At 42.7% G+C, this 22,788-nt stretch overlaps 1 protein-coding gene across 5 annotated transcripts in view; it reads left to right on the top strand.

Moving 5' to 3' along the window:
- Nucleotides 1–22,788, top strand: part of FMNL2 (formin like 2) — a 303,140-nt gene that overhangs the window by 263,172 nt on the left and 17,180 nt on the right. For all 5 annotated transcript variants that reach the window (XM_036023474.1, XM_028510859.2, XM_028510862.2 and 2 more), the window contains 10 exons: nt 3,174–3,284; nt 7,746–7,895; nt 9,657–9,758; nt 11,430–11,742; nt 12,068–12,280; nt 16,775–16,899; nt 18,297–18,499; nt 20,080–20,314; nt 21,373–21,441; nt 21,554–21,634. In XM_036023474.1, coding sequence (XP_035879367.1) covers nt 3,174–3,284; nt 7,746–7,895; nt 9,657–9,758; nt 11,430–11,742; nt 12,068–12,280; nt 16,775–16,899; nt 18,297–18,499; nt 20,080–20,314; nt 21,373–21,441; nt 21,554–21,634 — 1,602 coding nt within the window. The remainder of the gene's footprint in view (nt 1–3,173; nt 3,285–7,745; nt 7,896–9,656; nt 9,759–11,429; nt 11,743–12,067; nt 12,281–16,774; nt 16,900–18,296; nt 18,500–20,079; nt 20,315–21,372; nt 21,442–21,553; nt 21,635–22,788) is intronic.

The raw sequence follows: 22,788 nt of genomic DNA, 5'->3' as shown, positions 1-22,788 counted from the left end.
TGGGGTTCAGCCGCAGGGCTATCTATCATCTTTGCAAACGAACAGCAAAAGGAGTTTAAGCACTTCTGATTTCATATACCTAAGCTTAATTCTGGACTGAAGGTGGAATCTACTATAGAGGACTCCCTGAGACAGATTACCCTCTAGTGCACCCAAGTTGGCCGGCTTCCTCTGACCTCATCCAGGAGACGTACGGAGCTTCTGCACCCAGGGGATCCTTACCTGGGCTCACTCTCGCAGATCACACCAGTCAGGTCTTACACTGTCCACTCTTCTAAAACCTGGGCTTTTAGGATGCCAGCCAGAGTTTTCATTTCAATTGCTTCAGTGACTAAAATATGAATCACAGCTCTGCAGATTTCTAACCTTTTTATGTAAAACATTATTTTCTGGGTCCTCAAATTTAATGTGCAGCTTCGCCCTTAGCCCTGTCCAGAATCAGTGAGAAAGATGAAATCTTTCATACAGAAGATGTTCTGTTCCATAAAGCATATATGTATGTATGCTTTTTAAAAGGTAAAAAATGAATGTGAAACAAAGAATACTTTACATTGACTTTTTAATTCTTGCTGTTAGGATGCTTTGGAGGGGAGTGTTTATGGCTGTTTGCACTGATGATAAATATGTGAAGACGTTATGCCCTGGCTCACCTTACTAGTTTCTGTTCTCGGCCTCATAAGGGAAACTTGTTTCTTCAAGCTGGGGTTGCAGACTGGAGGCTCCCAGTCTGAAGCCAACCTGTGGGCTTGTGAGTTAATCCACCAGTGATGTCCTTCCACAAAAGAACTTGGAAGTAGTGCATAAAAGTACGAATTTCTGATTTTGTTAAGCTTAAAATTTTTCATAACACCATACGCCCCTGCTCTTGCAGAATATCAGTGGCTGGAGCCACATAGCCCCTCTTCCCTTAGTCTGAAGACACACCTCCCAGTTGGTCACACGCTGCTCCCCACTGTGTTACACATGGCCACCTCCCACATTTTTCATGCAGGCAGGATCTCTCTGTTGCTTGAGTTTCTGCTAAAATTGTAATCACAATTCCTTTAAAATACCTGCACTGTTTACAAACAAGAGCATATTTGCTATGAGCACACTTATTCATACAGACACGCACCGAGGAACCTTATTTAGAGGCTTCCGGCATGCGAGTACTGTGTGCTTGATTCCCGTGTCACCTCACAAATAGCTGTCTCTCAGGCATATCGTAAAACTCAGTGGATTGTTTAGACCTGCTTTCAGAAGAGAAGTGGAAAGATGCCAAAATCCTCCCATATTTTTCTCCCAGAAAATAAGGCTTTTAATAAACTGCAATTAAGGTACATAACCTCCCAAACAACTTCTTATAAAATGTAAATTCTTCTAACATAGCACAAAATCTTTTTATGTATATTTTGGTAGACAAAAAGAAAACAAAAAAGTGACCAAATCTTTTTTGGCTTATTTAACCATAGTACCTGCAGTAACTTTTTGGTAAATTGCCATAGCATCTCCTTTTCACCTAGAGGATTGACCCATTTCCCAAGGATATCCAGTGTATAGCGTACTCAAGGAAGAATCTAATGTGATGAAAGTAATTTTAGAAAGATACAGGAGAAACAGGGGTGGGGGAGAGTGAGGTGATTTTCAGAGTGAACTTGAATCTGGTACCACAGTCATTTCACCTCCTTGCAGTAGACTCCGTTTAACTGTAGAGGAAAAGCATTAGTGAGATATTTTCACAGTAAATAAATTGACTATCCCTATTATAAGTAAAATAGATCTGTTGAACTCTGCACTGTTTTACCAAACTAGGGACTGCTTTTTTCTGTGGGCCACTGATGCAGTTGTGGGTAGAAAGCAGTAATTCCAGGGCTTCTGTGAAATGGAAACAAGTTGATTATTTAAAATGGAAGGACAGGCCCTGGCCAGGTAGCTCACTTGATTATAGTGTTGCCTGATATGCCAGGGTTGTGGGTTCCATCTCCAGTCAGGGCACATGCAAGAAACAACCAATGAATGCCTACAGAAACAGAACAACAAACCAATGTTTCTCATTCCCTTCTTCCTTCTCTAAAATCAATCAATAAAAAATAATAAAAAATGGAAATGTGGGTCAGAGATCCTGAAATGAACCTGTTGGTATGGTGGGGCCCGTGGTGAGATTTTAGAAGTGATTATAATAAAATCACCTGTGATCATAGGAGATTTGAATGCTTTATAATAACCTTTATATTTTCTACAATATATCTGTAATAATTACATAGTTTATTCTACATACCTATAAGAATTTTAATGGCTCTACTGAGATATAATTCACATACTATCTAGTTTACCCATCTAAACTATATGAATCAGCATACTTTTAGTATATTTGTAGGGCTGTTCAGTCCTCATCAAAGTCTAATTTAGAAGATTTTGTCATGCACCCCCACCCACCCGCCCCGCACAAAGAACCCTTACACCCATTGCAGTCACTCCCCATTTTTTCCCCACACCTAGTTCTAGGCAACTACTAACCTACTTTCTGTCTCAGTAGATTTGCCTCTTCTGGATATTTCATATGAATAGAATTACATTCATCATCTTTTGTGACTTTTTTCACTTATAATGTGTTCAGGTTCATCCATGTTGTGGCACATATCAGGACTTCATTCCTTTTTATTATCACATAATAGTCCCCAGCATGGATATATCACACTTTCTAATCTATCAGTTGATGGACATTATTTTCCCCCCACTTTTCGTTATTTTGAATAATGGTGCTATGAGCATTTATTTGTGTACAAGTTTTTATGTGGATGTGTATTTCCATTTCTCTTGGGTACGTACACCTAAGAAGGAGATGGCTGGGCCGCTGTGAGGAACTGTCGGACTTTTCACGGTGGCTGCACTGTTTCATCTCCCCACCAGCAATGGATGAGTGTTTCAACTTCTCCATATCCTCATCCACCCTTATTATCTCTCTTTTGATTATAGCCATCCTGGTGGACATGAAGTGGGTGGTATCTAATCATGGTCTCTATATGACTTTTGAATTTTAAAAGTATATATAAAATATTTTTAAAGACCCAAAGAGATGAAGGAAAGGGATATTGGTAAATGAGCTTAGATTTGTGCAATTGAAAGCATTTATTATGATTAAACTGAGCAAACAAGCCTGGGGCACATCTAACCTGTTGGCGATTTCATTTCAGGTGGCCTCTATGCAGTTTATTAATATTGTAGTCCATTCAGTAGAAGACATGAATTTCAGAGTTCACCTCCAATATGAATTTACCAAGTTAGGCCTGGATGAATACTTGGATGTAAGTATAAGTTGAAAGCTTTGGCTCTAATATAAGACCTGATTTATTGTCTATCCTCAAAAATACTCTTCCATAGTGACTAAGGGACACGTAAAGCTCTTTGCCATCAACTTAGTGTGCTGCTAGTTGAAAGGAGCCAATCCGAGTGATGCAGTCTGCTGGAGAAGCTGGATGCTTGCAGCCCTCCTGGGACCTTAGGCTGTCCTCTGCTGGCCATCTTTTAGCGCCTGAGTCAGTCAGCCTCTTGTAGCCTTGCTGCAGCTTTCCTCTGTTTTTGAGCTTTGTCTGTGATTCAAACTGTTGGGCAATTCACATTCTTGGTTACTCTGGGGAGCCTGATTGGGCAGGGAAAGCCAAACCCAGACTGCTGTAGACTTATGAATAATTGCTTAGCACATAAAAAAATAACGAGGAAATGAACACTAGAGACTTCCTTGTGTAGTTGTTAAATTCTCCTTAAAATGTTTGTGGCTTTAGAAGTTCTACTTTTAGTTCTTGGGAAAAGGAGGTTAAAGTTTCTCTTTCTCTTGCTCCCTTGCAGAAGTGCTCAGCCAGTTCCCTGATGTTCTTCAGCTTAGACACAAAAAGTTGATGTGAAAATTCTAAATGGACTTGAGTAGCTCTGTGTGCACAAGATGTACTCTTTTCCTTTCACTCTTAGGCAGTTAGGTGTTCCATTCTCTGTAAGAATAGTTCATTTGAACTTGGAAGATCACTAGCGATAGGGCAAAAATTGTTGAGCTCAATTTCAAAGCCATTTCTAGTTATGAAGACGACAGAAGTACTTCCCTTGAATGTGTCGAGTTCAGCTGCCTGTCTTCCTTAGGGGTAAAGCCGGGGAATCACACATCTGTACCCTCGGTTTATTGTTAGGTAGAATCACAGAATTGGTTACTCTGGAGCTTGTGGCCTGCCTTCTCAGACCGGCTAGGCTGCTCTTGGATAGACTGGCCTAACGCTGTCTAAAGACTGCTCAGGGAGAGGCATGATGGATTTCCATTAAAGAGTTGTTTGAATTGTTTTCCCATTTAAAGGCCTGCTAGTATCTTTGACGGGATGTTGTACTGAAAGGCATTTTTCTGCTTTGAGACCAAGATTTGTCTGTCCTCTTTCCCCACATGCTCTGAGAGTAGCAGTATTTGAGCAGAATGTGGGTGTGTAAGCTCCCTAAGGGTGTCCCAGGGTCAGTTTTGTGATGGCCATGCAGAGCTTGCTTCAGGCTCCAGGCACCAGGAGTAACATGCTAGCACCTGTTGTTCATTGTGAGTCCTGTGAAAAGTCCTTCTAAACTCCGTTTTCTTTTCTAGACTTTGCCCTTATTCAGAAATCTTTTTCATTTCTTACTCACAAACTAAAATGGAGCATACTCTCTTCAAAGCAATCTCAGTTGTAGATTAGACCTAGGAGAAAATATGTTTTCCTGAGAATTTATGTAAAGTAGAATTCCTTATAAAAATTTAAGACTTTTTCAAAACTCTCTATTTCTTTAACTTCCTGGTCATGTTGGTTCTGGACCCTGAAAAATAGAAATTGTTAGAAGACTAATATCATAAGCATGTAATATAGAAATGCTTCATTAGTTTATACAGTCAGCCTTGTTGCCCTGGCCAGTGTGGCTGGGCTGGTTGGAATGTTGTCCTGTAAACCAAAAGGTTGCAGGTTTGATTCCTGGTCAGGGCACATACCTAGGTCGAGGGTTTGTTCCCATCCTGGGTGCATACAGGAGGCAACCAAATGATGTTTCTCTTTTTCCTCTTCTTCTCTCTCTAAAAAGCAATAAAAAAATGTCCTCAGGTGAGGATTAAAACAAAACAAACAAAAAAACCCCAGCCTTGTTAAGAAGCCATTGGTTTGTTCAGTAAAGGTTGTTTTTTTTTTAAATTATTTTTTATTGATTATGCTGTCACAGTTTTCCCAATTTTCCCCCCTTAATCCCCTCTCCACCCTATCCCCTGAACCCTCCAGCATCCCCTCATCCCCCGCTGCCTTAGTTCCTGTCCATGGGTTGTACATACAAATTCTTTGAGTCCTCTGTTTCCTGAACTGTTTTTTGTCTCCCTCATCTATTTTATAACTTAATTATGCTTCTTCTTCCCTGTACCTTTTCCCCCATTCCTCCCTTCCCCCTCCCCACTGAACTCCCTCTGTGTAATGTCCATTTCTGTGATTCTGATCCTATTCTGATTGTTTGCTTAGTTTTTGTTTTCATGGTTTTTCTTTTTCTTTTTTTTTTTTAGGTTCATTTGTTGATAGTTGTGATTTGGTTGTCATTTTATTGTTCATATTTTTGATCTTCTTTTTCTTAGATTAGTCCCTTTAACATTTCATATGATAAAGGCTTGGTGATGATGAACTCCTTTAACTTGACCTTATCTGGGAAGCACTTTATCTGCTCTTCCATTCTAAATGAAAGCTTTGCTGGATAGAGTGATCTTGGATGTAGGCCTTTCATGACTTGGAATACTTCTTTCTAGCCCCTTCTTGCCTCTAAGATTTCTTTTGAGAAATCAGCTGATAGCCTTATAGGAACTCCTTTGTAGGTAACTGTCTCCTTATTTCTTGCTACTTTTAGGATTTTCTCTTTGTCTTTAATCTTGAGTAACTTAATGATGATGTGCCTTGGTGTGTTCCTCTTTGGGTCCAACTTCTTTGGGACTCTCTGGGCTTCCTAGAAGTCTATTTCCTTTGCCAGATTGGGGAAGTTCTTCATTCTTTGTTCAAATAAGTTTTCAATTTCTTGCTGTTGTTGTTCTCCTTCTGGCACCCCTATAATTCAGATATTGGAATGGTTCAGGTTGTCCCAGAGAGAATTCTCAGCCTCTCTTCATTTTTTTTTTTTTTTGGATTCTTGTTTCTTCGTTCTGATCCAGTTGGATATCTATTTCTTCCTTTTGTTCTACATTGTTGCTTTGAACCCTGGCTTCCTTCTTGTCACTGTTGGTTCCCTGAATATTTTGCTTTATTTCATTTTGGGTATCTTTCATTTGTTCTTTCATTTTTCGACCAAGCTCAATCAGTTCTGTGAGCATTTTGATTACCAGGGCTTTAAATTCTCCATCAGGTTGGCAGTCTCCTCATTGCTTAGCTTTCTTTCTGAGGTTTTGCTGTGTTCTTTCATTTGGGCCATATTTCTTTGTCTTGGCCCAGCTGGTAGGTTGTCAGGGGGCAGGGCCTTATGTATTCACCCAGGCAGGGCAACCCTCCTTGCTGCTCTGCCTGTGGGGGAGGGGCCAGAGAAGGAGAGACGCAGCTCATCTACTTGTCTCTGGCACACTTTCCAACAGACTCTCAGGCAAAAGTATCTCCCTCTGCGGCAACCCCCGCCTCAGCCCACAGTCAGCCCTGAGTCTCAGTTTCCCCTTAAGTCAGCCCCCCTCCACAGTTCCTCCGAGCTTGGCAGTCAGCCCCGCCCCTCAGCCGCCTGATGCGGGTTTGGTTTTTCTGAGTTGGCCTGGTGGTTTGCCTTACTGGTCTGGTTGTTCTGGTTGATTTTTCTTTAATTCCTTGGTTGTCGGAGTTCCATTCAGTTTGATTTTCTGACGATTTTGGTTGTCTATTGTTTTTAGATTGGTTGTTATCCTCCTTTTGGTTGTGCAAGGAAGCGGGGGGTTTCTACCTATGCCTCCATCTTGGCAAACTCCTCTAAAACTTTTTTTTGTTCGGTAAAGGTTTATTGGCATCATGCATGTGCCAGATATTACTCTAGTACTTATATGCACCTCAGGGAAAGCCATACTTAGGTTACTTCTAAGGAAAACTCACTGGTTTATTTGACCTCTAATTTCACCTTAGAGTTAGTTGACTTCTTTGGAATGCCTGGCCCTGGAATGCAGATAATGAAGGGAAGCTTCCTGATCTGTGTTTTGGGGAACCCTGAGCTCTTTGAGTTGGGGCAGTGTCTTAGGGAAGTAATTGTGGAAGGGTGGGTTCTAGCAATTTGTGCTCAAATAAGCCCCAAGGCTAATACACTCTGTCAGTGCCTCCCCTGCCTCCTACCTAACCCTTCCCTCTGACCCTTCCCCCATCTAGAACCACCATCACTGTCCAGGCAAGTGACCACCCTCGCCAATCTCTTCTCTAGACAGATACCCCTCAAGTTTTAATGTCACCTGTGACCATTCCCCTTCAAAGCTGCTTTTAATTTCTCTGTTTTCCTGATTTCACCTGTATCAAAATGTTTTAGGTTGGAAAATAAGTGGATACTTGGGGAATATATGCACAGGAAGGATTAGGAAGGAAACGTGTGCGTATTTGGGAGAGGGTGTTTGCCAGAAAGTAATCCGATGGTGCCCTCTCAGGTGGTTCTTACTTCTCTTCAGGAGGATGATGTGTCAGACCCTCCCTTGGAAGAGGCTAGACTATTTGGAACAAAGAAAAATATGTAGGCTGTTGGGTAATTGTGTTCTATTAATGTTTTCACAGATACGCTAACACCACCTTCTCTTGCACTTTGATTTTTAGAAGCTGAAACACACTGAGAGTGACAAGTTGCAGGTGCAGATTCAGGCTTACCTGGACAATGTATTTGATGTAGGAGCTCTGCTGGAGGATGCTGAAACCAAGAATGCAGCCTTGGAAAGGGTGGAAGAGCTGGAAGAAAACATCTCTCATGTAACTACTTCTCAGAAAAGGGAAAAATGTCTGTTTCAACTTGGGTGCAAAGCAGAATAAGCATCAGTTCTGGTTGCAGGCAATGAAAGGGTCCGGAGTGTGGGGCTGAGCTGGGACTTGGGATAGAGGGTGAGCAGAAGCCATGCTGGGCTCTCGCAAGGAAGGCTGGTGTGTTCCTGCAAACTAAGCGGAACCCGTTGCCTTGCCTGAGCTCACCTGCTCAGTGTCTGCCAAATCCAGATTCCCCTGCCAGCTTTGTTATCGGCATGGGAGAGTTACATGATCGGCATTACCCAGAGGGAAGTGCAACTCAAATAAGTGAATCTGGCCCGAGGCAACTAGGTATCTCCTGAATGAGACATCTCTTTACCAAAGGTGTCCATACAAGCCCATGGACAGGGGATCTGGTGGCTTCATAAACCATGTCTTCACATTCCAGCCTGGTGGCTTCCCCAGTTCTAAGTACATTCATTGCAGTGAGAAGTGTTTTCAAAGGAATTAGTGAGCTTTCCCATATATCCTTCTCTCTCAAGCAGAGTGTCCTTTGAGTATAATGTTCACTCTGTGTCAGGGAAGGGGCTTGTTTTCCTTTGAAGGGGTTTCCTTGCCACAGACCCAGTTGAGAATGAGTCCAAAGGCCTTTTGAGGTTATTCATTTGTTTGTCCATTCAACTAATACTGCAAGATTGCAAGCATGAACAGAAAAAATGGTACTGCTTAAAAACCCAAGCATTGTAAGGCCCAGAGTCTTTTAATAGATCCTGAATGACAGTGCTCTTGTCGTGAAATGAATCATCTCTTTTTGGAGGGATATTATTTTCCCCTTCGAACATTTATTTTTCTCCATGTTTTCTTGGTTGCTAGTATTACATTCATTTACTATCCTTCACCTTTTCCCATCACACTGCAGATGGGCATCTCCGTGGCTTGTGGTTAAGCCATGTTGCCAAAATTCTTCCCTTAGAAATGCTATTGTGAGGCCTACACCTGGGTGACAGGTGCTTGAGAAGAGCATTCACAGGCTAGGTGTTTCTTCCCTTAGAAGATTTGTATTATTTTCTGAATCTGCTGAATGTAAATCTTTACTCTCCCCTCCCCCTGCCTCCCTGATTTTCCTCACTAGTGATCATTTTCAGCAGGATGTAAGAAATCAGAAACCGCTCAGTTCTAGAGCCTTTTGTGAAAAGTAACTCTTTAGCACATGGCTTACCCTGTCCTCTGCTTGAAGCCTCAGCCAGCATTGCACGACCACCCTTCCGTAACTCACTTTTGTAGTGGCCACCTGTTCACTTGAACTGCCCCTCCGAAATGACTTCTGTTATCTGGGTAGTTTAGATCAAAACAAGCAGTAGTGGTTTTTTTCAGTTGGTTACCTATGATAACAGAGCCAAGTTTTCTGGATCAACAGTTTTCAAAGACTTGCCTAGCAGCCCTTCTTAGGGAAGGAAAGGTAGACTTCCTCCTTCCTCACCCATTGTTCTCCAGCCCCAGCCACAAGGGAGAGAGACACACTGTATGTGGAAACACTAAGGAATAGCTGCATGGGTTTTAGTAAGGGTCACATGTAAATGAATTCACTCTCGAAACAGATATGTATGCAGAACCATGTTTTAAATACTAACATTTCTGGAAAACAACCTGTGGAACACATGAAGAACTCTGGTGGGCCCCTACGGTCTTTGAGTTCTGCTTTCTGAGAACAGAGAACCTGATCAGAATGATCCTGTGTTGTGACCCAACTTCCCTTTGAAAACTTTACAGTTGTCAGAAAAACTGCAAGACACAGAGAATGAAGCCATGTCCAAGATTGTGGAACTTGAAAAGCAGCTCATGCAGAGGAACAAGGAGCTGGATGTTGTTCGAGTATGTATGATGATGACAGCCGGCCCAGATGGGCATTATGGGGAGTGTGCTCCAGCTTCAGTCAGTAGTGCATTCATGTCAGAGGAATGCATTGATGTAGCGTGTTTATTGGAACCGTTTCAGAGGTGATACTCCAAAGAAAAGTACACATAGTTATGGTCTACGTACACATGTGCGTGCAATCAAATGCTCGGGGTTCACTATGTTCTTATCACAGGTTTGGGGAGCAACAATATTTTCCCATCTGGACAAGTCGGAGTTGATTATGTGGATCACCCATTTCATTGGAAATAAAAGCACAGCACAGATTTAATTCATGCCATGTATTTATTTTTAATAGAACTTAGATTTCTTTGCTTCTACTTGAAACCAGATTTTGGTGGTTGCCATGGAAATGGTGAAATCACAACGCAGGCAAGACCTAATGGCATTCACCAAAAGAAAGAAAGACAAGAAAGAAAAAGGGCAGAGCAAAAGCAGGCCATTTTTATTATCAGATAATCACAGCTATTTTTTTTTGGCATTAGTATTGTTTTACCTTACGCACCAGGTATTTGTGGAGTCCCGTCTGTGTGTTTAGAATTGTACAGAACATAAAATCACTAAAATGCCTGGAAGGCTTTCGGGCAAATGGCTTGCCTTTACACCACCGTTAATGAAATGGCACATTTTATGCGATGGTTATCATGTCTGTGTGTGTTGCTTGATATTCTGACATGTCCTACAGTTAACTCTAGGAAATTTATTTTCTGGCACGCCATCGAGGCAAAGCTATAGCATATGGACTCAATTCAAGTCCAGCCTCTCAGACTATTAATAATAGACAGGGTGTGAAGAATGTTTCCCTGCCTGCTGGAGGTTTGTGGTGAGAGATCCCATGTCCGAGGCCCAGCAAGTAAGTTCCATAAAAATCCTTTCACTGGAACCTTTGTGGGCCCCTTATAAAAGGAATGAGGACGGCCTTTGAATTGAAAATTGTAATTTCTTTGTTTTCTGCTAAAAACCTAGACTGAAATAAGTACTCAGTGGAGAGAAGCTTTGGCCTGTGTTGTTAACTGCATTACCAAAAGGAAAACGTTGCAACAATTGCTGTCCTGAGCTTGGTCAAGGGAACATTGTGAAGGCCATAGAAGTCCATTCAGGAGCAGTCAGCCCCTGGCTACCCCACACTAGATTATTCCATGCTTTGCAGATTTTTAAACCCATTCTGACATCTATCCAAGTCTGATTTAGGGCCCTTTTTGTCCACTGTTAGCTGATATGTGTCTGAGAGTTAAAATGAATTTTAAAATTAGTGAAAGGAAAATATGCTACACCACCAGAATATCCCCAGGATGCTCAAAGTTAGCTATAAAACTATTTTGGGGTCATCTCTCCTTGTTTCTCTCCACCTGTGGGGAAGACCAAGTTAGCTGCCTTTATTGATGGGAAGAACTGCAGTAACAACAGGAGTTGCTAACATCCCTTGCACGCATTACCAGGGAACAGATGATAATGAATGGGACTTGATAGGTTCTGGCTGAGTTCCATAGAATTCCAATATATGAGTATCCTTTTCTATTCTTTTTTGGGGGGGGGTAGGTATTTTCTTTATCCTCAGTTTGCCAGTCTGATGGTAAGAGGCATGCATGTCACGCAAAGACAAACTCGTGACCATGGACTCTTTTGCAGGAAATCTACAAAGATGCAAATACCCAGGTTCACACGTTAAGGAAAATGGTCAAAGAAAAAGAAGAAGCTATTCAAAGACAGTCTACCCTGGAAAAAAAGATTCATGAACTGGAGAAACAAGGGACCATTAAAATTCAGAAGAAAGGGGATGGGGACATCGCCATACTGCCAGTCATGGCTTCTGGCACGTTGTCCACAGGCTCAGAAGTGGCAGTGGGTAACTTTGTGGGACCAGTAACAGGGGCTGCCTCCTCGGGACCCTTGTCCCCGCCTCCCCCCCCACTACCTCCATTGTCAGATGCACCTGAAGCTGGTAAGGAGCCTTGGCGGAAGAACTGAGGGGGTATTGGGATGTTTGTATTTATTTTTGTGTGACCCACTGTCATTTTTGTCCTTTGCTGTTGTTGGCATGATCTTTTACTTAATTGATTTTAAGAACTTTTTACATTTCCAGATTGAGGTTATGAATCTTCATTTCACGTGTGTTGCAGGATACTCCTCATTGACAAATTTTAGCTTTTGAAACAATTCTTTGTCCTTTGCAGGATTTGTTTTCTGATGCTTTGTGTGCACATGACATATTGCAGGAAAAACCATTCCCCTAGTTTCAAAGTCAATTTTTTCTTTTCTTTTACTAGTGCAAAATGGTCCAGTAACACCACCTATGCCACCCCCTCCTCCACCTCCTCCACCTCCCCCGCCTCCTCCACCCCCTCCCCTGCCTCCACCTCTCCCTGGTCCTGCGGCTGAGACTGCACCAGCTCCTCCTTTACCACCACCCCTCCCTCCTTCTGCACCCCCGCTACCTGGGACATCATCACCCACGGTGGTTTTCAACTCAGGATTAGCAGGTAAGAGCACAGAATTAAGACTCTGATATTTGTGTAATAAATATTCATTTGTTTTGCCTCTGGAGGGTTAAAGCCATTCTTTTGAAGTACACATGTCTTGAAATTACATGTATCTCCTCTTAATATAAGAACCATCCTGCTAATATATAGGGGAAATTGTCGTGCACAGAAGGCATTTTTGTTGAGTAGATTTGTCACTCTCTCCCTAGCAGGAAGTTCTGATCTCACACTGTCTTAGCACCATCTAGAGAAGGGAAAAGAGACAAATTCCTTCTCAGGGATTGGTGCATTTTCATGTGTTCAGCAAACACTTCTGGACCTCTGTCATAGTCAAAGCTCTTGACACAAAGTGATTCTGGTGCTTGCAGCTCTTTTTACCTTGCAGGTATTTGCAGTGTCACCTAAAAAGGGAGAAAGTGCCTTTTTGTGTAGGTGCCACATGTGGGCTTGCAGACATTTCTTCTGAGCATTTGTGGACATCAGAATTCATTAGTACAATTAAACTTCAAGGCAAAGTGTTACTATCAACAGTATCTCCAGTATCTTCATGCCTTGAAATGCTTACATATTATGCATGTTGTCTTCCTGCTTATCAGGACAAAATGCAGCATCCTTACTTTACCAGAAATAAGACAGGGTGGGTATGGGCAAGAAGAACAACATTGCTCTAATGGCTTGAAATATAAGTTCTTATTTTCAACTCACAGAAATGAATGTTCACTCTTCTTTAAAACACTGCAAGCCATTTTCCTGGCCATGGAGTGTTCTGGCATTTGGAATTGCTCTGAGCTGTGCTGTGCTGTCCCTGAGACATTGGACAGTTCTGCCTCCTCATCCACTGCAGCCCCTGGCGAGGTCTCTTACTTCTGCTGAAGAGCTGCCCTTCTGACACTTGCCATTTCCAAGGCTGCGGTCCTTCTCTGAGCCCGTTGCCCCAACAGTCTTAGCTGTAAAGATTTCTGCGTCCTCATGTGTGCTGCAGCCTCTGTGCGAACTCACCTGAACTCGAGCGCAGAACTCAGGCCTGCCTTGGCGGAGCGGCAGAGCCACCAGGCTGAGAGGTGTAGGTCTAGCTCCCTTCTGAATGAGGCTTGTCCTCCCTGGTTAATTTTTCTGTCTGCTTAATTTTAACAATTTATTGGTCCCATTGCTTCCCTCAGTTTTGTGGTGTGGAACTCTGTTCCTCGGACTCTCTACCCACTGCGCCCTTTAGAGTTGGTATGATCGAAACTTGTCCCCTTTGTGTCCTGTGCAATTTAGAGAATTGTAAGTGGGACTGAAGAAACTCCTCTTTAGTGCTGTAAGTGCCCTTTACGTAATTACAGGATGTTCTGTTTTACAAGATGTAAGGATTATAAGACCCCGTATGAGTGTTGGTAGCTTGACAGCGGACCATTTCTACAAGGCTTTTAATCTCTTTTCATGACTCATCTTTTACTTGGCTGTTAATGCTCAGTGGTTCTAGCCCATGTTGTGGGATGTTTTGCCAGTGTGTTCACTAGCTGTCTCTCTCTCTCTCTCTCTCTGTCTCTCTGTCTCTCTCTCTCTCTCTTGTCTCTCTCCCTCCCTCCCTCTCTCTCGCTCGCTCGCTCTCACTCTCGGTCTGGAATCAAGATGGCAGACAGAGTCATGCTGTCCCAGCAGAGCCAGAGGCAGAGCTGAGATGATATGTGAGGGCTCCTGGGAGGCCAGAAACCTGTGACATCACTAGGTCCCTGGATCTGTAGGCAAAAGGATATCTGTCCCTTCAACAGGCAGTGAGCAGGTGTGTTCTTGGTGGTCAAACAAGGGTCAGAAAGAGGTCTCCTAGGTTTACTTAGTTGAGTTTTCTTTGCATTCACAGAGGAAATGTTAGTGCTGTGAAATGTGCGTTTGAAGTATATGGCTCACCTCCTCGAATCTATGCTAGATGGACCCGGCCCCCATTTCCTAGGTAGTTCATCTGTGACAGACCTCGGGGCAGCCTGCACCTGGCTGCCTCAGTGGCAGAATGTGCTCTGGACCTTCATCATGAGAAGGTGGACTCCGGCTGATTATTTTTCATTAAAGACTTGTTCATATCTTAAGGAATACTTAGCACAGTTGAATATGGCTATTTGGCACCACCATAATGAAATCATTTTCCCCCTCTTCTAAAAAGGATTATTTTTAAAAACAAAACAAATAAGTCTTTAAGGAAGGCCCAAAGGGAAATGAATTTTTGGCTCTGCACTGCCTTGTGAAATGCGTCTAAGAAGCATGAAACTCTGTACGAAGAGTGTGTCAACTGCTGAGCCACTTGCCTCTAACCATATCTAATTTTTTTTGTATTTCCTTTGTTCTTGCTGCTTCCACAAAAGATGGGCCAATCAAGCTTTTCTGTAGGTTGCTCCTCACTGAGTGTGTTGCGTATTTGCCTTGTGCTCCTGTCGGTCACACTGTGCCGTGGCGTCTTCCACTCCATCTCTCACTGACCCATTGCATTTGGCTTTGTGTCTGCGGGCAGTCTTGGTGCTGACTGGCTGCTGTTCCAGGTTTGCCCGCACTTTGTAGTTGGGCCTATAGAAGAGATTATGGCCCTTCAAGCAGACATCTTGTATCATGTGCCACATTCCTGCCCCCCTGAGAAAAGGACTGCTTTTTTCCTTCCCTTTTAGTTTAATCTTCACAGTTGGATCTAAGGCCTCAGCTCTAGAAGGATTTTGGATTTATTCTGAGAGAAAAAAAGAAAGCTCCACAAAACAAGGAAAAACTGCTGGGTGCCATTTTTCCATTTCCCTCCCACTGGTCTGTCCCTTAGCCTGAACACTGTAGGTCAAGGTCACCCACAAGCTACTCTTCCTCTGACTCTTCCCTCCCCCATTACCCCTCCATCCATTTTCTAAAGCCAGGATAACCTTCCTGAAAAGAACTTTTTTGCCTATGTTCTGATTTCAGGCTTATTCCTAATGTTGCTAAAAAAGGTAGGGTGGCTGCAAAAGGAATGACTTCAGTGAGTGTCCTGAGACCTGCAGTGACTGAGGAGGATCGGTGGAACCAAATGTCACTGACCCCTCACCTCAGATTGTGAAAACATCCCAGCACAGCCCCTTCCCCTGCTCCCCACTTCTCTCTCAACATCACAGAGGTCCCCGCCAAGGGGAGGGTCTGATCCTGCATCTCATGAAGGACATGGGTTTTCCTGGGCCGTGTAGGCAAAGATGAAGAGCAGCGAGGAGTCCAACACTGTTGGGCAGTAGGGACTAAGGTGTCACCTTTGGTAGTGGAAAGGCCTGGTTCGGCAAAGCTGTGTTTCTGTGTTGCTGCATGCCTTTGTGTCGATTTATCAGATGACATTCCTGCTGTTTACTGTGTGGCCTTTGTAACTCTGGAGGAATGAGAGGAGCTGTCTGCCTCCCCTTTCCAGTGACCTGCCACTGAGGCAGGCAGCCAGGTAAAAGCCCAGGTGTGTTTTGTGTTTTGTGTTTCTGTCGTTGTTGTTCTGCACGGAAGTCCTGCTCTTTCCTTGGCTAATGACGGCTGGTAGCAAAGCCCCCAAATGCAGGTGGACATCCCTGGACGGGTGTGAAGGGGAGAATATAAATAACTTTAAGTGGCTTGGGAAGGCTTCTTTATGATATGCAATTAACTAATGGAATTTTTAATGGATTGCCTTTTTTAGCTCATTTCCCCAAAGTAAGAGGAGTTGGCACTGACCCCTCGGCCCCTCAAAGATAGAGCCCTCCCTCTCTACTGAGATGTTTTCAGTATTTTTAGTGAGTTCATCCACACCTTCTCATCACACACAGCTGACCCCTGAGGAGAACTGGATCTTCAGGGGGGGAAGGGACTGTAGCCATTCTCAAAAAGCAATACAGACCCTGATTTCCCAGTATCCCCTCCTGTCTTAAACATTTTCTCTTTGGGGCCATGCATGGCCTTTCATCTGGTTGAAATAACTCAGCCTGCCAATATAATCCCCATTATCAAAATCATCCCCGGGAATGCACTGCTCTGGCTGAAAGTCAGCATTCTTGATGTTCCGTTCTTGGTGGTGTAGAGAGCCACTGTCTGCAGTCTCCAGTCATCTTTTAAAATTTGTTTGGAGATACGTGTGTTCTAGAACCAAGAATTTAGGATGTCAAAATTGGACTCATGCTCACCAATATCAAACTGAGTAACACAGAGTATTTGCCCTCTCTGCTGTCTAGTAACATTAATAATAATTTTTGTTCTCCGGTACTTTGTCCTAAGCATTGTCCTAATATTGTGACTGTAATGCAACAAACAGTTGCTGCATTAAAAAAAATCAGCCCCTGGCTCTTAGATAACTTTAACACAGTGTTGTATCAGTCACTCAAACGATGTCCTCAGATTGCCTGGTCAAAGCCACGTGTGATGTTTTAAAGCACTCGGACACCCCTTGCCTCCTTCCTCCAGTGTTCAGGTGTCATCTGCAGGGACTGTTGTCTGATTATTCTTAAGGGTCACGGGGTCTTGGTGGAATCTTAATTTCCTTCTCTCTGACTACTGCAGCTGTGAAAATTAAGAAGCCAATTAAGACGAAATTCAGAATGCCAGTTTTTAACTGGGTTGCCCTGAAGCCAAATCAGATAAATGGCACAGTCTTCAATGAAATTGATGACGAGCGGATACTGGAGGTATCTTTATTGCTGGTTAGACGTGTGGGGCCTTCTCTGTGTGGCAAAGCCACAGTGGGTTTGCTGTTGTTCTGGAAATTTCAGTGATTGAAGGGCGAGTGTTTTAAGTGCTTTGATGTAAAGAAAAAAGGGATATATAATATCAGAGGATAGAATTTTATATTACTTTGAAAGGTGGTTCTAAAGTATGTTTAAAAAATTGTTAAAATGTGTGGGTTTGGAGAGGGTGGGGAGAAAATACAACTAAATGAAAATACAACTAAATACAATAATAAATTAAAAATAATAATAAAAATTGTTAAAATGAAATCGTTTTGGACATCTTTAATATATGCCACAAAATACATGTGGTCTGTTCAGATGGTATCTAGCCATGCAACATGAAAAAATAGAAACATTTATTGAAGATACAAGATACAAGAAACATTGTACATAGGACAATGACACTTAAGTCCCCTTCAAAATAGGTACCTTGGGACCTCACATAGTTTTCTGAGATTCTCAGAAAACTATGAATCTGAGAATCTCACCAACATGAGATTCAGAAAAATATGACAGGGTTATTTTAGTGTTGGGAAAAGCCAGAAGTCACAGGGCACCAAATCTGGGCTATAAGGGGACTGAGTCACCTGGGTGATTTGATGTTTTGCAAAAAAAAACCCTGCACAAGATGTGATGCCTGACTGGGTACGTTGTCATGATGAAGCTGCCCATCACGAGTGGCCCATTTCTGCAGCCTTCTGAGTCATCCAAATAGTTTCCTTGGAGGAATGTTCAGGCTTAACACAAATTTTGATGCAGATTCCTTGCTATACTCGCTCAGTTATTTTGAATGCAACACAGTACACATGCTCACTCAAGGCTATCTACCACCCCCACTGACTAGTACAATGAAGTCATCATTGTTCACACATGTGCATTCCAGTCTACTCTCCCTGGCTGCCAGGTTACATCGATGTCATGCAAACCGTTCTCATTATATTAACAATGGCTGAACTTTTTCTGGACAGACCTCATGTATATCTGACACAATATTTGCCCTTAACTTATAAAAGGGCATAAAACTCTTTATTAAATTATAAGTGAATAAGGACTTAATAGTCACACTCACTGGCTGGTTTGATGGATAATTTTAGTCTGTGGTGGCCTTCCCTGCAAATTGACTATTGAAAGGCATTTGAATTGGCTGGTGGGATCAGTTGTCTCCTTTAGACATTCGAGTTTGTACATGTGGCATAAGTCACACTTAAACACAAATAGGAAGATAGAGCTGGCCGCTGCGGTTAAAGGCAAGTATTGAGTAGAAAAAGTGAGTTCTTTGACACTGAAGAAGCTGTCTAAGTGGCAGCTTCCTGACTTACTTTTTAAGTATAATCCATTTGTCCTCTCTACCCCAGGATTTAAACGTGGATGAATTTGAGGAAATTTTTAAGACAAAAGCCCAAGGTCCTGCCATTGACCTTTCTTCAAGCAAACAGAAGATACCACAGAAGGGATCCAACAGAGTGACGTTACTGGAAGCAAACAGGGCCAAAAACCTTGCCATAACCTTGAGGAAAGCTGGCAAGACTGCCGATGAGATCTGTAGAGCTATTCATGTGTAAGTTCAAGGCTTTCCAGAAAACAGTGTTTTAGTAAATTTAGGATCAGAACACAAGAGTTAGGCATTGGTAGGTGACATAAATAGTTCAGTAGTGAGGCAGGATCTAAGGCAAAAAGATGGATCACTTCTTGATATCCACACAGCAGAGAATCTCTCCGTTACATGTACTCAACTTTAGAGTTTAATAAAATGTTACCACAGAAGAGGTGGACCAGAAATTATCCCCAGGAGTGCCATGTTAGAATGAGTAATTACAATGGTTGTAGAAGAATAACAATGGGATTGTGATGTTTGTTATCTTGGTGTGCTCTCTTATGTAGGTCTACAGCAAAGCTTGCATGAAAGGAAAGCTGAGTGCAGTATTGCAGATGCTAAGAAAAGGGAGATAATGTCAGTTTTCTCTGGAGTATTTGAATTTTAGGCAGATTTGTTGAATACAAATTTGATGGCATTTACAGATGATAAAGTTAGACACCAGATGCACTTATAATACAGATGCATATTTTAATTTATAACAATAAGAATGTGATTGCTGTTGCTTATAGTGCTGCCAGGACATTTTAAACAAAGTTCAGTGTTTTTTGTTTGTTTGTTTGTTTTATTTTCATCCTTAAATAGCAGGGAAGGCATTGGTTTTATTTAACTTCATTGTTAGAAGAATATTTTTACGCCTCTTATGGCCATGGTTACTTTCAAGTGTGATAAGGATGCTGCTAGATGTTTAAGGAACTAAGTCATGGTGAATTGGCATTTCATCAGTTTTGATCAGGGATTCCTACAGCAGTGCATGGCCCTGAGAAAGCTTTTGTTCCAATTTTGTGTCCTTAGCCAGGACCGTAACCTGGTGGTCTCGTGCATCTTACAGTCTGTTCTAGTTTCTGATGTTGGAACCTGACATGCACTTTGGTTTTTAATTTTTATATACCTTGTTTGTCATGATCATTAAATATATAATTATATTATTTTGCTGAACAAGGATTGTCCGGAGAATAAAGTAGAGATTGTAACACATACTTTGCTTGATCAAATTGAGCATACATCCACAAAAACCTGGTATTCCTCCAAAGGATGCATACAATTAAGCCAAAATATCCACATGGAGTAGGCATTTGGGTGCATTTTTTTCCCTAAAAGAAGAAAATATATAGTAGGCTATTGGTTTAATTGAAATATTTGTGACAAAGTTCACCTGATATTCTGTGATTGTATGTATAATATTAATGTGCCCATTAGCAGTATATAGCATTCCCAAGAACCATGTCCTTGAATGACTTAACCATCAGATGTTTCTGCCTCCCTCTGCTGCCTCCTGCTGCCATTTACTGCTGAGTTCTAGAGGGTTAGAGGTTTGCTAACAGCTTAAAAACTGGTGTGGTGATGTGACAAGGCCCAGGTTTTCAGGAAGGACCAATGAGAGTACTTGATGCACAGTCAGGAGGCAGTTGTCACACGGGGGCATCATCACCATCCAACCATGAAGAGTGGACTTGGTGGTTCATGAGCTGGACCAGGTGGGGGTGTGGTGCAAAGGGTAGGGGGTTTCTCCCCAACACTGACAGGCCCACATCTGTCCTCAGATTTGACTTGAAGACACTGCCTGTAGACTTTGTGGAGTGTCTGATGAGGTTCTTGCCAACTGAGAATGAGGTGAAAGTGCTCCGGCTCTACGAGCGGGAGAGGAAGCCCGTGGAGAACTTGTCAGACGAAGACCGGTTCATGATGCAGTTCAGTAAAATTGAGAGGCTCCTGCAGAAGATGACCATTATGGCCTTCATCGGGAACTTTGCCGAAAGCATTCAGATGCTGACTCCTGTGAGTGGACCGACTGGCGGGGAGGAGGTCCAAAGAGATGCAGAATTGTTTTTGCTCATTTCAGCCTCTCAGAATTGCACTTACTGCTGTGGGCTCTGAAGACTCCTTCTCAGGACTTTCTGGATGCCATGTTTACGTCAGCCAGCCTTTTCCCTGTTGCATATGCTGAGTAAATTTGGAAAGGGTGACTTTCCATTTTCCACGTTGCCGCTCTCCCTTAGGAGTGCGGTTTTCTGTGTCTGCAGGAGCCCTCTGGATTTGAAAGTGCACGTCAGCATGGAGGACAAGGGCAAACCACTTTCCCAAATTTAGTCCCCTCATGAGGGTACCAGTTCTCTGGTTGGGTTGGCAAGACTGAAAATGTGACTTCCATTTCCAAAAACGAACCCGTATGTTTAGTCAACAGGCTTGACTAGAAGCATTACGTTTATCACAGGCATCTTAATTCTTGGAAGTGTGCTACAGTACACAGTAGTGACGCAGAAGTAATAGCCAACCACCTCTTGTTCCTTTGTGTTAATCTGGGAGAGACTTATGAATATCATAAACATAATAGCATAAAAAGTTCTTTCCCAGTTCTATTTCTAAATAAGCTTTAGTTAATGACCAATTATAGTAGTACATCTGTTCAAAATGTGTTCTGAGAGCTTCTGGAGGGTGATTGTATTCCTTCGCTGTTTGGTTTTCATTCTCAGAAAGCCCACTGATTTAAAAGTGTGAGTTGTATTACGTGACTGGAGTGGAGGGCCGGGGGTTGAGTTGTGCTAGAAGATGCTGTTGACTAAGTCTCGTTGCTTATGGGATTTGTGATAGGCAAGTTCTGATGTTATTTCTTATTTCAAATACTTTTAGAGAAGAGCTTGCATGTAATGATTCCATTACCTAATACCTAGCAGGCAACTTAAATTTATGTTTAGGAAAAATGAAATCTCAGTAGTAAGTCTTTAAGGTCCAAATGCAGGCCTGTTTTCCCCTGTGTTAATTTTTAGTTTCCAATTAGAGTTGCCCATTTGTAACATCTTTTTTTTCTCCCCTCCTTTCCTTTGACTGGAATCTAGCAACTGCACTCAATTATAGCAGCATCTGTCTCTATAAAGTCATCTCAAAAACTCAAGAAAATTCTGGAGGCAAGTGAAGTTTTCCTTGTCTATGGGTATGGAAGAGCCGACTTGTCCACTGCATTTCTCTGCCTGGAATTGTGCTCATGGGCTTCCCTTTGCTCTCTCTCTTTTTCTGCAGATCATCTTGGCCCTGGGGAACTATATGAATAGCAGTAAACGAGGAGCAGTTTACGGATTTAAACTTCAGAGTTTAGATCTGGTGAGTAGACTACAAGAAATACAACAGCTATAGGGGGGATAAAACAGCTGGCAAAGATGAAGTTTTGGGGTAGCGAGCGTGTGCTCTTGGAAGTGGGGTGGGCTGTTTCGATGAGGATTCTCTGCTAGTGGGACGACCAACTGGTACACAGTTCCCAGAACACCATTTGGCAATAAGCACTTAGAACCTTAAAAATATTGGTACCCTTTGACCTACTATTTCCATTTCTAGGAACCTGTCCTCAGGAGTCTGAATGATGGGTGCTATATTTGATTTATAATTGCAAATAATTAGCAACAATATAAAGAGCCAAGAGTTTGGGAAATGATTAAATATAGTACAACAATAGTTAATATGGTGAACTCTTTCTCTACTGTTAGAATATTAATGAAGAATTAATTTTCAAAGAAACATTTTGTGCTGAGAAAAGAAAGCAGGGTGTAAGTCGAGTGTACAGGTCAAGTTCAGCTATGTAAAATAGGTAGGAAAAACTGAAAGAAATATGTTGAGATATTTACCGAGAGGAAAGATAGAAGTAGGGAATTGTTTTTAATTGCTTCTTTATACTTCTTTAAAAATTTGTGTGTCCTTCTTGGACGGAAGGGTGCTCTGCATTCCCGAGTCACCTGACTTCTGTAAATGGGACTAGCGAAAACCCAGTGTGGCAGTCTCTCCCCCAGGCTGTGTGGGTCTGACGTGGCTGTCATGTGAGAAGGTGGGGCAGTGGGTTGAGTCCTCAGCCTCGAGGGAGATGTAGTTATTTGATGGGGAGTGTCCAGTCAGTCACAGTTCCATCCCGCAGAAAAGCCACGCTTCGGTAGGCACGTCTGATTTGGGCCACGAGAGGCTGGGGACTAAGTGGGGCCGAGGTGAATGCAAAGATTGCAGCGTAGGGCCCTGCGGTGTGGGGAGAACCCGTGCGCAGCTGCGGCTCAGCACTCACTCTGGCTCTGGACCTTCACTTTGGAGAGCACTGGAGCTGGAGACTCCCTGCTTTTAAGCCAGGAGAGGCGGTACAGCGGATGTGGGGTGGGGGGCGTTCATGTGCGTGAAGGTGTGGGACCAGTTCCCGGTGCTTAGAGTCATCCCCAAAGTCGAGCATATCCCTGCCCAGGAAGTCCTCTAGTTATTCAGAAGTCAGTGGGCTGGTTCAC

This window comes from Phyllostomus discolor, chromosome 4 (genome assembly GCF_004126475.2).
Source record: "Phyllostomus discolor isolate MPI-MPIP mPhyDis1 chromosome 4, mPhyDis1.pri.v3, whole genome shotgun sequence".
NCBI lineage: Eukaryota > Metazoa > Chordata > Mammalia > Chiroptera > Phyllostomidae > Phyllostomus > Phyllostomus discolor.
The sequence above is the reverse complement of the archived record's forward strand: the minus strand, read 5'-3'. Positions and strand labels throughout refer to the sequence as shown.